We start from the raw sequence: 16,963 nt of genomic DNA, 5'->3' as shown, positions 1-16,963 counted from the left end.
GCTGTAATTGGATTCAGACTGAAACAACCACGTCCGCACCGGGAAAGGAGGGCATTGGGGCGGGGGCGGAGGGAGCCTGTGGGAGAAGGGAGGGACCAGAGGAGAGAGCGAGAGAGGGCTCGCCATCCAGTTCGCAGACTAAGCAGAAGAAAGATCAAAAAACGGGAAAGCGGGGACGAGCAAACAGGCGCTTTCAAGAACAATCCCCTCATCTCCAGGCGGACAGCGCTCTAGGAATCCAAATTCAGTGCCTACGGAAGACAAAAGGCGCCCCGAGGGAGTGGCGGTGCGACCCCAGGGCTTGGGCCCCTACGCGGAGCCCGCACGGCCCGGCTGCCCGGACGGTCGCGGACCATGTCTCTCGCCCCACGACCCGCCCGCAGTCTGCTGCTCCCCCTGCTCGCGCTCGCCTCCGCGCTCGCCTCCCTCAGCTCTGCCCAAAGCAGCTTCAGCCCCGAAGTAAGTGAGCTCCTCCGGCCCTGCCCGGAGTCGCGCCCGCCGGGGAGGCGAGCCCGGGGGTCTCCGAGGGGACAACCCCCATTCGGAGAGGAGGGCTCTCGGCGTCTCCGCTGCTCCGGCCTGCAGGGTCCCCCTTCCTTTCCTTTCCCTCCTCATCTCCAAACTTCCAAGTCGATCCAACTTTTGCTTCCTCCAACTACCAACCCCCCAACGCGCGCGCGCGCGCCGCCGACTTTCTTTCCCATTCCTTTCCTTGGAAGAACTTTCCTGCCGGGGCCCACTCCCCACCCCTCCCCTGTTCCCCTGGGCTCTGAGCTCAGCTCTGGAACCGGTCAGGAGCCTGATAAATATTTGGACTCCGCTCAGACCCCGCGCTGTCCTGGTTTCTTGTCATGTGCGAGAGTTTGTTGTTTCTTCGACTTTACAGTTCGCAGGCGCTCTCCCGCCCGCGCTCGCCGGCGCTCTGCCGGCCGGGAGGGCTCCGGGGACGGCGCCCCTTGGCCCGGGCCCCCCACGCTGCGGCCGCCGCCTCGCTGGCGCTCCCGGCCCTCCTCGGACGCGTCGGCTGCCAGGTGCGGTCGGGGGTGGCCGGCGGAGCGGGCCCGACCCCCACCCCATCCCCCGCCTTTCCGAGAGGACCCTCTGTGTCCCGGCCCGGAGCCCTGGCGTCGAGGGTCGCGGCGCTGCCGCCCTGGCCCGCGTTTCCGGACACACAAAGGTCTCCTTGTGAGCCGGGGCCTCGGCCGGGCTGCCGCCTCCGCTCCCTGCTCCCCCTTCGGCGCCTTTAGGCTCTTTTTGTTAATTGCTTTTCTGTGTTAATTGCAGGGAGACTGGGGGCGTCGTACGGGGAGCGGGGTGAGGGCCTGGCCCTGGGCTCCCGCGCAGGTCTTGACTGACTCGGTTGCCCCCCACCCATTCCCCGACGCTGGCCCACCGGGCTCGGGAGGAAGCCGCGTGGGAGTTGTCTGAGGAAGTTTTTCCTCTCTCTCTCTTTTATTTTGGGGTGAAGGTGGGAGACGGATTTGATCAGCTTCTTATTTTGGGCCATCCCAACCCACTCAGCTCGGCCAGGGCCTGGGTGCGGTCGGGAGGGGCCGGGAAGGGCCCCTGAGCAGGGGGAAGGGATCAGGACTTGGCTTCCTCCCTCCTGGTCCCGGCCCTGGTCCCACCCCGGGAGGAAACATCTCCAGAAAGAACACACTCTCTCTGTCCTGAGACTGACAGGAATAGTGTGGCCCTAGGCATGGAGGTGACCACGGAGAGTGAAAAATCTGCCCAGGGGCTAAGCCTGACAGGGTCCAGGAGGGAGGAGGAGGCATCCTCTCTCCGGGCCTGGAGTCTTCATCAGAGGCCCGAAGGGGAGAGCGCCTAACAAAAGGAGCCCGGGCATCTGGGGGCTTCCCGCTGCCAACTTCGCCTGCCCTGCCTTCCTTCCCTCCCCTGCCCCACTAGGTCCCCTTGGGGAGGGGCGGCAGCCCTGGCTCTGTTTTAAGCGGGTCATGGGCAGTCCCAGTGCCAGAACCATCATTTGCTTCTGGACCATGGAGGGGTGGGAGGCAGAGGGAGGGAGGAGCAGGCCCAGAGGCTGGGATCCAGGGCCTGCAGAAGAGCCAGAGATTCACCCCAACCCCCTCCAGGACTCCTAGGCCGGTGAAGTGGGCCTAGGAGTGGGAGGGGTTCCTTGTCCTTGACTTTCCCCTAGAGGAATACCTTGCACCACTCAGTTTTCAGGACAAAGCCAGCCGACTCAGTTCTCTGACCCTGCAGAGTTGCTCCCTCTCCAGGCAAATCTGGAGGAAGAGCTGGGGTGGCCCAGGCCTCAAACAGCCGGCCTCCTCCCACCACCTCCAGGGTCCTGCACCAGCTCCGGGACAGCCCTCTCCTCTCCTTGGCCAGTCTGGCACTTGGCCCTTCTCCCACTCAGCCGCAGACACAAGAGTCCTCTCTTCTGTGGTTCCGACCTCATAGTCTCCTCTGTGGTTCTTGCTTTGCTCGGAGCCTAGGCCTGGGAGGAGGAGAGGAATGGGGGCACTTCCTTTCCAGGACTTGTGGCTCTCTTGACTCCAGAGAAGTCCCTTTCTCGACTAAGTCTCCACCTTCTCTACTGCATATGGGGTGGGGGTTGTGGGCGTGAATATTTAGACCTATCCACCTTCTTGGAAGACTCATCAGGAAGAGGGATGTATCCCAGAGCTCCCAGATGTGCATTCTCCCTATCTCTCTGCCACCCTCCCTCCTGTCATCCTGCCCTAGGAGCTTTGCCCCCTGAGGGTTGAGGGGGCCTGACCTCAGTCTTCCAGCTCCAGCAGTGCGCTGCTCCCATCCTTTCCCAAAGCTGAAGCAGCTGCTCCCCCACCACAGGTCATAAACCCGGGATGTGACTACCCTACAGGTGAGGCCAGGGGCAAAGGGAGATTCCTGCATACTTGGGCACAGGCCACAGCAGGCCTCCTGCAGGCACTAGCTGTGGCATCAGTTAGCGCAGGTCAGGGCAAGTTTAGAGCTCCCAGGAGAGCAGCCCCAAACGAGCCTCCTGCTCTGCTCCCCTCTGGTATAACGGAGGTTAAACTTCGCTCCCTGCCTTCTTCCCCTGAGGAGGGGCTCTCGGAGCGGGTGGTGCTAGGGTTTTTCTGGCCAGGCCTGTTGGCTGGGGAAAGGCTGTGTTGTTTACATCTCGGGCCCTAACTCCCATCATCAGCCGTAGGGGATCACTTCCCAGAACCATGTTGCAATTCTTGCCCCTGCCGGCTCAGGTCCCCAGTCAGCTGCTCCTGAATCACCCCCAGCCCCAGTGCAAGAGCACTGCACCACCGTCAAGGCCTGGGCCTCGAGGTGAAGGGCCACGTGGAGAGCCATCCTAATGACCCGGAGTAAGGGATGCAGCGCCACTCTGCACTCCAAGCTCCCGCCCTAGGCAACCTGCAGCCTCCTCTGGACTCCTTAAGAAGGCAAAGCTGGAGCAGGGACCAGAGCCGTCCGAGTAGCATCTCCCCATAGGAGGATCTGAGCATGTTCATGTTCCATATAAAACTTGGCTCATTTTACTTTTCAGGCTTTAGGAAAAGACTCCATTTTTCTTACAATAAAGGCTGACTTTTCCCTCAACAGGGCTTTGCAATGTGGGTACCTTTCAATCAAACACCAAAAACCTAACTTTACTTTAAGGCAATATGCCAGCCTTTATATCATGAACAATTTCACATCATACCTAAAATAAACTACAGTCACCAAAATACTAAGTAAAGTACTAACCCTAATCCTGACCACCATCCCAATCTCCCACTCCCTCTACTGAGAACCTTAAATGGGTCTTTAGGTCCCAAGCCCTAGGTCAGATGCTGCTTGGATGGCGACAGTGGCAGGATCCTGACTCTGTGACTGGATCACATCCGCACCACCTCCAAACGCCCCAGCTTCCCCTATCAGCAGCCAGCCGGAGCCCTAGCTCTTTTTCTGCTCTCCTTTCTGAAAAGATCTCAGCTGTGTATACCCTGGAGGCACAGCATGCCTGTCCCAGGAAAGCCTCATGCCAGGCCCCAAAGCGGAGCCCCTCAGCCTCTCCCCTCTCCATCCACCATGGGCACACCCCAGCCTCAGGTGGGACACACTGTATTTATAAGAACACCGACACAGAGGAGAAAAGCACTAGAAGGAATCTCAGCTCTGAGAAGACGTCCTAGAACTCAACTAAACCACCAGGGCTCCCATCAAAAGAGTTACAGCCAAAGCCCAGCGCTGTGGTTCCCCACCCCTCCAAGAGGATCAGCCATACTAGGACCCGGGCCAGAGTTTGGGTCCAGCCTGGGAGTTCCTCCAGACCCATTGCCAGAGCCAGGCTGGGAGCTCACTGCCCTTTCCACACCAAGCCAAGGGTGCATTCCAGGTGCCGTGAGGAAACAGAGGCTCCCCTCGGGCCAGGTGGGGATGCTCCAAGCCACATCCCTTTCCCTACAGGCCTGGCTGCAGCAGTATGGCTACCTGCCCCCTGGGGACCTGCGTACCCACACACAGCGCTCGCCTCAGTCACTCTCAGCTGCCATCGCTGCCATGCAGAGGTTCTACGGTCTGCGAGTGACAGGCAAGGCTGATGCAGACACCATGAAGTAAGTGCTAGACCCTGGCAGGAGTTCTGCCCAGCACCCACCGACACAACACTGAGTACCAGAGAGGCTGCCACCTGAATGCCTGATTCCACCCCCACACCTCATCCCCACAAGCTGATCCCGACCCTCTCCTGTTCTTCCAGACCTCATGACCTTGTCTCTTCCCCACACTGACCCTGGGGCCGGACATTCCCCCTCTCCTCTGAAGACCTTTCTCTTTCATACGCTCTCCTGACCACAATCCTCACACCCCAGGGCCATGAGGCGCCCCCGCTGTGGCGTTCCAGACAAGTTTGGGGCTGAGATCAAGGCCAATGTTCGAAGGAAGCGCTATGCCATCCAGGGCCTCAAATGGCAGCATAACGAGATCACTTTCTGGTGAGTCCAACAGGCAAGTGGCCTTTCTCACATCAGGTCACCCTTCCCTATCAGTGGTGCTTAGAGACCCTGAGGCTCCCTTCCCTACTCACCCCTGTTCCTGAGAAGCATCCTCGGGGGTAGGGAGGAAAATGGCTCTCATCCTGGAGACGGGTGCAGCCGGTAGAAGGTATATCCCAGGGCCAGAAAGCCCTCAGTTCTTGGGACAGAGGCATCGTGAGGCGGCGGGAAGAGCTGGGTCAGACAAAGGTGGCTGGACGGCTCAGTCAGACCTGGGAGAGTACAGGAAAGGAGTTCTGCCCCTTGTTGTCCTAACGCACTCCCATCCTCTCCCCACGTGGCTGGACCTCAGCATCCAGAACTACACCCCCAAGGTGGGGGAATATGCCACGTTCGAGGCCATCCGCAAGGCGTTTCGTGTGTGGGAGAGTGCCACGCCGCTGCACTTCCGAGAGGTACCCTACGCCTACATCCGTGAGGGCCACGAGAAGCAGGCCGACATCATGATCTTCTTTGCTGAGGGTTTCCACGGCGACAGCACGCCTTTCGATGGCGAGGGTGGCTTCCTGGCCCATGCCTACTTCCCAGGCCCCAACATCGGAGGGGACACCCACTTTGACTCTGCCGAGCCCTGGACTGTCCGGAATGAGGATCTGAATGGTGAGCGAGGTAGCCCGGGGACTCTTATCCCTGGAAGAGTCAAGAGTCATTTGTATGGGGGTTCTCCAGCTTCCTCCCCAAGCCTCAGACCCCCAAATCTCAGGGCTCTGGGGGACCACAAACATCTCCCGGTCTGACTTCCAATGAAAGCAGGAATCCTGTTTTGAGCTATTTACATCTGGTCCCTTCTCTCGCCCAATAACTGACTTCCCAGTCAAAGACTTCAAAGCATCTGCATCACTCACTTTTCCAGGCAAATGTCATGTCTGGCTCCTGGTAGAAACTGAGGCCCCGATAGGACCTCAGCTTCCCGATCCTTGCTGGGATTTGGATCCGGCCCCAGAACAGTCTCTCGCCTCTACCCAGAAGAGTTGCTGGCTGGATTTTGCCTCTTCTGCCAGCTATGAGGCTGGAACTCAGGATCTGGTCACTTTGGGTGGAAAATTTGGCAGGCGGGCTTCGTTGTGAACCTGAAGATTCTGATGGGGAAGCAGGGAGTCTGAGGGAAGAGACCCAGGCTGCCATCATAACCATCCCCATCCCTCCAGGAAATGACATCTTTCTGGTGGCTGTGCACGAGCTGGGCCACGCCCTGGGGCTTGAGCATTCCAATGACCCCTCGGCCATCATGGCACCCTTTTACCAGTGGATGGACACAGAGAACTTCGTGCTGCCCGATGATGACCGCCGGGGCATCCAGCAACTTTATGGCAAGTAATCTACGCCCACATCTGCTCCTTCCTCTCTGCCCCTTATCCTCTCCTGTTCTCCCTGGCCTGTGCATTTTCCCCTTCCTCATGCCCTACAGTCTCCCGCCGGCCCCCCCACCTGACCCTGCCTCCATCCGCTCCCACTTTTAAAAGACCCCACCTTTTCTGTCCTTGCCCAGCTGATTGCTTCAGCCTCCCGCAAAGGCCCAGCCACACCTCTCCAAAGGTGTTATCTGCCCATATGTCTGTCCTTTCCTCCTACTCTGCCACCAAGTCTGAAGTGCCCCTCCTGTTCTCTGCCCCAGGGAGCGAGTCAGGGTTCCCCACCAAGATGCCCCCTCAACCCAGGACCACCTCCAGGCCTTCTGTCCCTGATAAGCCCAAAAACCCCACCTATGGGCCCAACATCTGTGATGGGAACTTTGACACCGTGGCCATGCTCCGAGGGGAGATGTTTGTCTTCAAGGTGAGAGGGAGAAGTGGGTTGGTGTGGGGGACAAAAGGGCTCCATGACCGGGAGGCTGGGTGGAAACAGCAGCAGGAGGACTAAATCCTGAAACTGAGGCAGTGGGAGAGCTCTGGGGACTGAGCTGGAGGACAAAGCTAAAGATGTAATGAACTGCCTCCCAGGAGCGCTGGTTCTGGCGGGTGAGGAAAAACCAGGTGATGGATGGATACCCCATGCCCATCGGCCAATTCTGGCGGGGCCTGCCCGCATCCATCAATACTGCCTACGAGAGGAAGGATGGCAAGTTTGTCTTCTTCAAAGGTAACCGGACATTCTGCCTTAGTCTTTGGGTGTGGGGAGGGTCTCCCTGGAGGAGCACATTCCACCTGACTCCTCCAAAGACCGTAGAGCCCAGGTGGAATCAGATCCTGCCTTCCCCTCTCCTCCCCAGGAGACAAGCACTGGGTGTTTGACGAAGCTTCCCTGGAGCCTGGCTACCCCAAGCACATTAAGGAACTGGGTCGAGGACTGCCTACCGACAAGATCGACGCTGCTCTCTTCTGGATGCCCAACGGAAAGACCTATTTCTTTCGGGGAAACAAGTAAGGCCTCAATCCCTGGGCCCCAGGCCTCCCTCCTCAGACACCACCACCAGGTTCCCTCAATCCTGGAGGAAGACCTACTTTCCCCCTGAAATGTTTCCCTGGAGAAGAAGCTGGCTGAGCCTGTGCTGTTGCCTAGCAACGGGCAGCCTCCAGTGGGTGCTGAGTGAGTGGGGTATGACCGGGTCACCGTTTCAGACCTGCTCATTTGATGCCTCCTGCCCCCAGCCCTGTGCCACCGCTCCAGCTGCCAGGCACTGTCATTAAGGGCCGCTGGTGGCTCCTTGCAGCCTGGGCCCTCCCTCCCACCCCCACCTTCCACCGCTTTCAGCTGCAGGCCCTCATTACTCAAAACCCCTGTTCCCCCGCCCCCATCCACAAACACCCTTTGCTCACCGGCGAATTCAGTCCCGGGTCCCACTCCCCTCGGAGGACATGCCCAGTGTCCAACCACTTCCCTTCCCTGCCTCTCCCCCAGGTACTACCGTTTCAATGAGGAGCTCAGGGCAGTGGACAGCGAGTACCCCAAAAACATCAAGGTCTGGGAAGGAATCCCTGAGTCTCCCAGAGGGTCATTCATGGGCAGCGATGAAGGTGAGAGGGGCACAGGAGGTGTCTGTGAGGGGAGGACCGGAAGAGGGAGTTAAGAGAGAGCAGGAGGAAAGACGGAGAGGATCGGGTTGAAAATAATGATGAGGAGGACAGGGGAGCCCCTGCCATGTGCCAGGCACTGAGTAAGTGCTTTCCACGCTTCGCTTCGGACCCCTTAATCCCCACCACTGTCTCAACCTGGTGCTAGAGTTACCTGGTTTGACAGCTGAGAAAACGGATGCTCAGAAAAGCGAAGCGATTACCTCAGCTGGCGCGCACGCTGACTGGATTCTCTCCCGCTCTTCTTCTCTCTTTGCCTCTTCTCCGGACGCTGCCCGCACCTCTCATCTGCAATGCCGCCTTCTTGCTGACCCCTGCAGTCTTCACGTACTTCTACAAGGGGAACAAATACTGGAAATTCAACAACCAGAAGCTGAAGGTCGAGCCTGGCTACCCCAAGTCAGCCCTGCGGGACTGGATGGGCTGCCCGTCGTCGGGGGGCCGGCCGGATGAGGGGACTGAGGAGGAGACGGAGGTGATCATCATCGAGGTGGACGAGGAAGGCAGCGGAGCAGTGAGCGCGGCCGCCGTGGTGCTGCCTGTGCTGCTGCTGCTCCTGGTGCTGGCGGTGGGCCTCGCCGTCTTCTTCTTCCGACGCCACGGGACCCCCAAGCGACTGCTCTATTGCCAGCGCTCCCTGCTGGACAAGGTCTGACCCCCACTGCCGCCCGCCCACTCCTCCCACGAGGACTTTGCCTCTGAAGGCCAGTGGCAGCAGGTGGTGGTGGGTGGGCTGCTCCCGCCGGTCCCGAGCCCCCTCCCCAGCCCCCCCCCACGTCCCTTCTTCTCTGTCCCATGACTGGCCTCTCCCCCCCTCCGCGCTGGCATTGCTTCTTCCCTAGATGGGTCCCCCGGAGGCTGAGCAGGGGCCGGCCTCCCAGCCCCTGCCCCTCAGGGGCCCCCGTGGCTTGGTGTGTGTTCAGCCCCATCTGAATGTCCGGGCTCTGCACTTGAAGGCAGGACCCTCAGACCTCGCTGGTAAAGGTCAAATGGGGTCATCTGCTCCTTTTCCATTCCCTGACATACCTTTAACCTCTGAACTCTGACCTCAGGGGTCTCTGGGCACGCTAGCCCCGCGAGCCCCCGGGGGTACCCAATTGGCAGCCTCCCACCACTCTTTCTGGTTGAAAGAAATCTAATCTTCTTGTGAGGGGGAGACCCTGAGAGAGTGAAGGGGTGAGGGCCACTCAGCTACCCTAAGACCTTGGGAGGAAAGCTCAGAGAGGGTCAGTCCTCTCCACCAAGATCCGCCTCTGCCCCACCTGCCCCCGAGAACTTCCACAGAAGGAGCCTGAGCCATTAAGGACTAACCTGGGGCTGCAGAAACCCTTGACAGCCCTACCCTCCCAAACGTTAGCCTCGGATGGGGATGTCAAGGTTGGAAGAGCTGAGACCAGGGGGTGCAGCTACCGGGGTGGGCCCCAGGAGTCCTGGGGGTGAGCCTGGGGCCCACAGAGAAAGAACCTCACTCAAATGCAGGCAGCTGGGGTAGGGACCCAGGGGCAGAGCAGTCAGAGAGGACAGGACAGGACCAAAAGGCAAACCAGGGAGTTGCAGCAGGAGTGGATGGCGGGGGGCCGGGCAGGCCAGGCCGGCAGGGACGCCACAGGGCGGGCTGTGGTAGCCGGGGGAGGGCACGTTTTATTGGAGCTCTCAGGAAGGGCCCGAGAAAGGCACACCTGCTCCCGTTTGGTGCCCTGGCTTCAATCAGACCGCACGGAGGGGAAGGCGGGGAGCCAGAGAGAGGAGCAGAGAGGGCACGCATGGGGGACTGGCGACCCGGGACCTTGATGAGAGCAGCCACCTAGCTAGGGAGCCGAGGATCAGCCTGCCTCCGCCAGCCTCCGGGAAGGGGCGGGCGCCTGGGCGTTTTGTCAGGTTAGCCCCTCGCTTCCCGACGACCCCCCCCCCAGCCCTTCCTACAGGTGTCCTGCCCTCCCCTCCCCACCCGGCCCACCCATTTGAGGTCTCCTTGGGCCGCCGAAGGTGGTCCTGGTACCCGGAGACCTGGGAGAGTGAGAGACCACGTGGGGGCAGTGAGCGGAGAGGGATGTCAGGGGTGGGAGGAGCGCGGTGAACGGTGCTGGCAGTCCGGCTGAAGTTGTCTTGTTTGGGTTTTTTGTTTTGTTTAATGTATATTTTTATTATAATTATTATATATGAATTCCCATCAAATCGTTCCTTTTTGTTAACAAGGGGCATGGGGAGGGGTGGGGGTGGGGCAGAGGCGTCCGACCCCAGGAACCTGCAGGGCGGGGCTGGGTCAGTGCCCTCTAAGGACATTTTCGACCTTGTTCAACCTTTCCACAAAGAATAAACAGTGTTTCACGTTCCTCGTGTGGCTGCAGTTTGTGTGCCTGGGATGTGGCTGTGAGGGGAATGGGAAGCAGGAGGGCCGTGCGGTGTTTTCCGTGAGGCGGGGTTTTGGTATTTTTCATACATAACGGAATATGTTTATTCTCGGTGGGCGAAAAGGATCCAGGGCCCAGAGATGGGGAGGAGGGCATACTCCACGGGGGCCGGCGAGTTGTCCGCAGAGCTCAGCCAGCTCCCCTCTCCCAGCCTGGCCTACGAGGCTACCTTTGAGGCCCAGGACTGCAAAGCAAGAGGAAGTGGCCAAGGGGAAGCCACTCGGAAAATCTTCCTAAATTGATCTTCCTAAATTGCGTTACCCTGTCGTGTGATCCAGCCGCAGACCCTCCGTTTGCTCAGGCCTCGCGCAGCTGCTGGGGGATTCCCCCACCACAGTCAGCCTCGGGCTTGGGCGGGAAGCGGGGGACAGGCCCTTCTCCCCAGCCCTCAGGATCTCAGCCTCTCCCAGGCCTGGGGCTCCACTGCAGGGGCAGAAGGAACAGAGGGGAAAGAAAGAGGTTGCCCCGTGGCCAGTTAGGAGCAGCCTATCTCTGGCAAAACAGGGATCTCACCCCAGTTGCCCAGGAGAGGCAGGATGGTCGGGTTGGAAGGGCAGAATGACAGGGCTTTGTTTCCTCTTTCCTTAGAAACTGCTGCCCCAGACAGGGTTCCCAGGCTGTCGACCCACCCTTCCTCCAAACCAGCCTGGAGGGAGCAATCGCTCAGTTGCTGAGTCAGCTCAGCTGAAGGGAGCAGCCCTCTTTCTCCCCTCCTTCCCTTCCTGCCTCAGCCCGGCCCTCGCTCCCTCCCGGCTCCAGCCCAGGCCCCCTCCACGGCCTGCCTCCAAGAGGCCTGGCCCCGCCTAAGCCAGGCGTTTGATGCAGCTGCTAGTCAGGGCTGGCTGGTGTGATTGCTTTGGCAGAAGGGGTACCCCCCCTTCCTGCCAGCCAGGAACCCTGACCTTATGCCTGGCCTCCTGCGCCTCTCCTGCCCAACAGCTGTTTGGCAGGGCCTGTGTGTCTCACTGGAGTTGGACACCACCTCCCCGCCACCCTCACCGGAGGGGATGGGGACCCTGAGAAGTCAGGGGCATCTGGGGGTGGTAGGGCCCGAGCGTGTGGCAAGGAGCTCAGAGATGAGCTCATGGCCCTTTTGTGTTTTTGTGGCCCACATCTGGAGGCAATTACAGATGTTATCCAGTGGGAGTTCTGCAAAACACAGCTGGAGCCAGTGGAGGAGCGTGGGGAGGGGGGACTGCCAGAGGGAAGAGGAGAGGGAGCCTAGGGCTCTGGCGTCTGGAGTGTGGTTTCCCCATCACGAGGAAATTGTTTGGCCCTGATTCTGGAATCACAAGATTCTCTCTGAAGCCAAGGGAGAGAGATGGGAATGGAGGACCAGAGACAAAGGGGGAAGAGGTGGAAGAGGCTTCACAAGCTGGGAGAATTGCAGGGTGAAGGCTGCAAGGTCCCGTGCTTCTGACATGCCTTGGGTCTGAGGGATCCAGCCCAGTGAGGCTGCCCCGGGGACCCCACCGGGCCCCAGCTGAGTGAACCACCAGGTCAGGCTGGGTGAGGGGAGAGCAGAAGGCCCCGGGAGACCTGCAAATATTGCTTTCACTGGCCCTACCCTGCTTTGTCCATTGGGCCTGACCCAGTTTCTATGGTTCCAAGTTCCTTTATTCGAAAGCAGCACATGTGAGTTAGAGCAGCCAGGAGGGAGCCAAGGGGAATCTGCAAGGAGGTTTGGGCAGAACCCAGAGAAGCGGGCTCTCAGGAAATTGGACTATACTCTGCCCATCGCTGCACCCCACACATTTGGGGGATCCAGGGACGCCCTTGACATCGACTCCCTTCTCGGGGCTCCTGCCACCAGCTGGGCCCATGCCTGCAACGCTGCCAGCCAGGTGCTGGGTCCACGGGATGGGAAGGGAGGGGAAGATCTAAGAGGAGCTGGACTCTCTAGAGGAGAGGGGACTGAGCGGAGGGACCCCCACGTACAGTCTGGCCAGCTCTGTTGGTCCTTCCCTGTCCTTCTCCCGGGCCCCACTCCCCACAATCTGACAGCCTTCCCAGTCCTTTGTTTACCCTCTGTATTCCCACTTCCCTTTCCAGCTAAGGGGAGGTGGTGGGAAAGCACAAACATTGCCCCATTTTACAGATGCAGAAACTGAGGCCCAGATAAGACTTGCTCAAGCTCACAGCTCAGTAGTCCAAAATTAAAACCCAGGTCTGTCTGACTTTTTTTCCTGTACAGGCAGATTCTGACCATGTCTCTTGAGTGTCTCTTCCATTGTGGACTCCACGTAGCTGGGTGTCTGCATGGCAGTGTGTGTTCTGCGGAATCTGTCAGCATGTGTGTGCTTGCCTGCTGTGCTGTGTCGCAGGAGCGGTAGCACAGGGGAGAAGGGCTCTTCCTCAGGAGTCCTCTTGGCCAGGCCAGGAGTCACCTTCCTTCTTGGGGGCAGGAACAGGTATTCTGAGGGGATGGAGGAGGCATAGGACTCAGAAGCCAGAGGAAGTGAATGGGACAAAGGCAGCAGCTGGGGGAGGGATTCGGGTGGTGAACGTCTGAGGCAGGGGCCTGGCAGGAGGGGGAGGCTTTCAGGGCAGTTCCCATTCCTTAAGGCCCCGGGGAACCCCAGGTGAGGTTGCTCCATTGTTCTGAAGTCCCTGTACCCCCATCCAACCCACCGCCCCAAATCTGAATTCACCTCCTTTAGGAGAGCAACTCCCAACAGTCACCTAGCCTGAGGGTCTCTGCCTTCCTCACTCAGACAGTCTTGGGAGACTGGGGAGACCCAGAGGCAGCCTTCTTCGAGGGGGCTGGGCAGCCAAGGCCTGGAAAGGAGGCAGGCCTGACTGGCCAGAAGCCACCTTCCAAATGAGCTCACACACATACTTTCCACCCTGGCCCAGGGCCGCGGCTGGGTGCCTTCCAGCCAGCCTTCCCCAGCCAGGCCCAGCCCCCTCTGTCCTCCTCTGTCCCTCAGCAGGCCTGGAGCCCGGGTTGCACGACAGGATCGATCGGGCACCCCAGGCCAGGGCCGTCACCACACCCCAAGGGAGCAGCTTTCCCTGCCTCCAGGCTGAGACCAGGTCTCCGCAGGGTCCCTTATTCCTCCAATGGGCCTTCGTGGCTTAGAGGAGGAGGAGGCCAGTTTCCTGCACCCAAAGACCCACACCTGGATAGGGAGGGGCAGTAGAGGGGAAAGGAGAGGTGTCCACATTGTAGTGACCTGGAAGAAGCACTTCCTCAGAGAGCCTGAAGCAGCTCATTGACTCAGGGACTGGGCCATGTCTGGAAGCTGCCTCACCATGGGTCACATCCTGCCCACTCACTTGATTTCCCGCTAGGGGCACTTCCCCGATTTGAGGCAGGATGGGGTCTGGGTGGAGCAAGGCCAGGCTGACCACAAAGCGGGGGAAAGATGGGTGCCTCCGAAGGGCCCAGCGGATTCACACGCATGTGACAGGCTCCAGCTCATTTTGATCCAGCCTATGGTCAAAGACTTCACCCTTCGCCCAGCTTCCAGAGACATGTAGCACCAGGCCAGAGAGCAAGATCAATTCCCAAAAACGCTCTCCTTGGCCACTCTGTGCCTGGCTCTGTGCTAGGAGCGAGGCTGCCCTCACCCAACATCCTGGATCCGATGATATCTTCCTGAGGTTCCATGAGTTTGTATGTACAGACACAGCAGACAATTGCTCCCATTTTGGATTCCAAAAATATGGGCACTGCAGGTAGATCACACAGGCAGCCGTTGCCCTCCAAGGCACGGGTGGTATAGATCTGTCGAAGAATGACTATGATTCATAATACCACTGACCCCATCACAGCCACCAGCCGAACGTTCTGTCCTCACTTCCTTACAAAAGAGTCGGATGGTGCTAGGCACGCAGGAGCCCCTTAATAAATGTTTACTGACTTGAATTGCCAGTGAGAGCTGTGATATACATACGTTAACAGCTGTAGTTGTGAATACAGAAGTATTCTATACACGTGTAATAAGCATGTGTGTACATAGTAAATTTATAGGTTTAAAAAAATCACTGAACTGTACATTTAAGTTTAGTACTTTTTTTGAATTTTACTGTATACTTCATATCAATCTTTAAAAGGTTCAAAAAAGAAAGAAAATATATCAAGGGAAGAGGTTCGCAACTCCAGAACAATGGCTTTGTCCCTACAGACCCCCTCCTTATGTGCCAGCCCTATCCCAGAGCCTGCCCTTAATCAGGGAATGGTTCGTATTGGGTTGTGTTGGCCTACCTCTTCCGGAAATACCAATCCTCCAGGCTGCACTCCCAGGACAGCGTGCACCTGGACCCTGGAGCACCCAGCAGGAAGGTCTCTCTCCCTTCACTTTTCTAAGCTCCATGCCAGGTGTCCCCAGAGTCCTCCTCCACTCTACTGGTCTGTGCTCCAGAGGTCCCCCACCCCCACCCCCACCCCATGCCTGCACAAAACTGCACATAAGTTCTGGGTGGAGGAAAGCTGGAGAAGGGGCCCAGAGCAACGCCCACCCCATCCTCTCTGTCTGGGCGCAGCCTCTTCTGCAGCAGAGACCGCTGGGGAGGGTTTGCAGGGTGGTAGCGCCCCCTCGTGCTCGGTGTTGGCACTGCAAGCCAAGCCCGGAGAACCGAAAGGTGGGGGCAAAGCCAGCAACGCTCAGGGCCAAGGACACCACCGGCCTGTCCCTTCCCCCTTTCCACTTTCCATGCTTCAACCCAGGACACCTGTACTTAAAGGGGTGGGACTATGGGCGCGACAGGATGACAAGCCTTAGTCTTCCAGCTGCAGAGAGGGAAAAGTCAGTTTCCGTCGTCTGTGCCTGTGCTGGGGGTTGGTGAACAGTCCTCGAATAACTCCAGGAAGGAAGAGGGAGTGGAAGGGGTGCAGGACAGAGGGTCTGCGGAAGGAAGTAAAGGGGGCACTAGAGTCCTGTCCTCTGAGTTACCACACTGCCCTCCGGTGGACGCCTCAGACACTGATCCCTCCAGGATGCCTGTCCCCTGGGCTTGTCCAGGTGGGTCTGCACTCCTGGACCTCAGAATGCTAGAACAGAGCTCCCTCTGGCCAAGGCAAGCGGGCCTCTGCGACTCCTGTATCTAAGAATGGGACATTTCTGTGCCACTTCTCTGAGGCCTTTGTAGGTCATGCCCAAGCCTCCTGGGGGGCCTCTTACATGGACTCATCCTCCTAAAGTCATCTGCACCCTGGGGCTGGGAGACTCCTTTAATCCCAGTCTTACATTTATAAAATTCTTAAATTTTGTAGTTCATAAAAATACCTATAGGTGTTTTGTGATTATCACTATATTATTGCCTATTTATGCTAAAAGTTTTCATTTGTTAAATATAAACACTTAAAATACACCAAGTTGGTGGACTTCCCTGGTGACGCAGTGGTTAAGAACTCTCCTGCCAATGCAGGGGACACGGGTTCGAACCCTGGTCCAGGAAGATCCCATATGACGTGGAGCAACTAAGCCTGTGCGCCACAACTACTGAACCTGCGCACTGAGAGAGCCTGTGCTCCGCAACAAGAGAAGCCACTGCAGTGAGAAGCCCATGCACCGCAACGAGAAGAGTAGCCCCCCCCCACTTGCCGCAACTAGAGAAAGCCCGTGCGCAGCAACGAAGACACAACGCAGCCAAAAATAGAAAGATAAATAAGTTAATTAATTAATTTTTTAAAAATACACCAAATTGGGACTTCCCTGGTGGTCCAGTGAGTAAGACTCTGCACTCCCAATGCAGGGGGCCCAGGTTGGTCTGCACTCCCAATGCAGGGGGCCCAGGTTGGATCCCTGGTCAGGGAATCCCACGTGCGTGTCGCAGTACCGCAACTATGAGCCTGCATACCACAGCTAAGACCTGGTGCAGCCAAAATAAACAGATAAATATTTTTTAAAATAAATAAATAAATAAAAGACACCAAATATTTTGAAAACAGTCTTAGTATTTAATTTTTTATACACCCGAGGCCCCCAAAATGGACATGATTGAGGTGGTTCTCAAACCTCCAAGGGGTGTCCCTGACCCGGCATCTCATTCTTTCCAAAGCACAAGGAAACTTACTCCCATCAACATATGGTAGAGTCTTCAATCCCCATTCCCTTCAAACACACAGGTTTCCCCATCTTGAAAAGCTCTCCTGGATTCTGCTGCAGTCTTGAAAGATTTTTCTCATTTTCCCCTTTTCTCTCAAGCCAAGGTTTTCCAAAAGCTGTCTGTATTCCTTCCCCAGTCATTTCTTTTTAACCCAACCTCTATGTCTGCATCCCAACCAGGCATTTACTGAAACTTCTCCCTAAAAGGCCCTCGTGACCCCTTTCTTCCCACCCCAGGGGGTGCTTTCACTTTCTTTGGCCTTGTATTAGCATCTAACACAGCTTGCTTTGAGAAGCTCCTTTGCTCTTGTCTTCCCGGACTTTCTGCCATCCTACAATCCACAAGTCACAGGGTTTTCAAGGAGCCCTGAAAGCCCAGGGCTGGTATCCCTCTGCATCAACCCTAACTGTGCCTTCAGCTCCTCTACCCTGAGCAGGGACTATCTTTATTTGTTCCGTTAATTCCAGTTTCTGCCCTTCAGACTGTA

The 16,963-nt window shown here is 57.8% G+C and overlaps 1 protein-coding gene across 1 annotated transcript; it reads left to right on the top strand.

Moving 5' to 3' along the window:
• Positions 1-96: 96 nt before the first annotated feature.
• On the top strand, positions 97-10,205 carry MMP14 (matrix metallopeptidase 14). Its single transcript, XM_060004863.1, has 10 exons — positions 97-459; positions 4,414-4,562; positions 4,818-4,940; positions 5,293-5,600; positions 6,149-6,310; positions 6,616-6,776; positions 6,941-7,079; positions 7,210-7,360; positions 7,839-7,954; positions 8,332-10,205. Exons 1-10 carry the CDS (start codon positions 355-357, stop codon positions 8,664-8,666), a joined length of 1,749 nt encoding a protein of 582 aa, XP_059860846.1. The 5' UTR covers positions 97-354; the 3' UTR covers positions 8,667-10,205.
• The last annotated feature ends 6,758 nt before the right edge of the window (positions 10,206-16,963 follow it).

The sequence above is a fragment of the Delphinus delphis genome, chromosome 2, assembly GCF_949987515.2.
Source record: "Delphinus delphis chromosome 2, mDelDel1.2, whole genome shotgun sequence".
NCBI classification, from domain to species: domain Eukaryota; kingdom Metazoa; phylum Chordata; class Mammalia; order Artiodactyla; family Delphinidae; genus Delphinus; species Delphinus delphis.
Note: the sequence above shows the minus strand (reverse complement) of the source record. Positions and strands in the feature narration are given on the sequence as shown.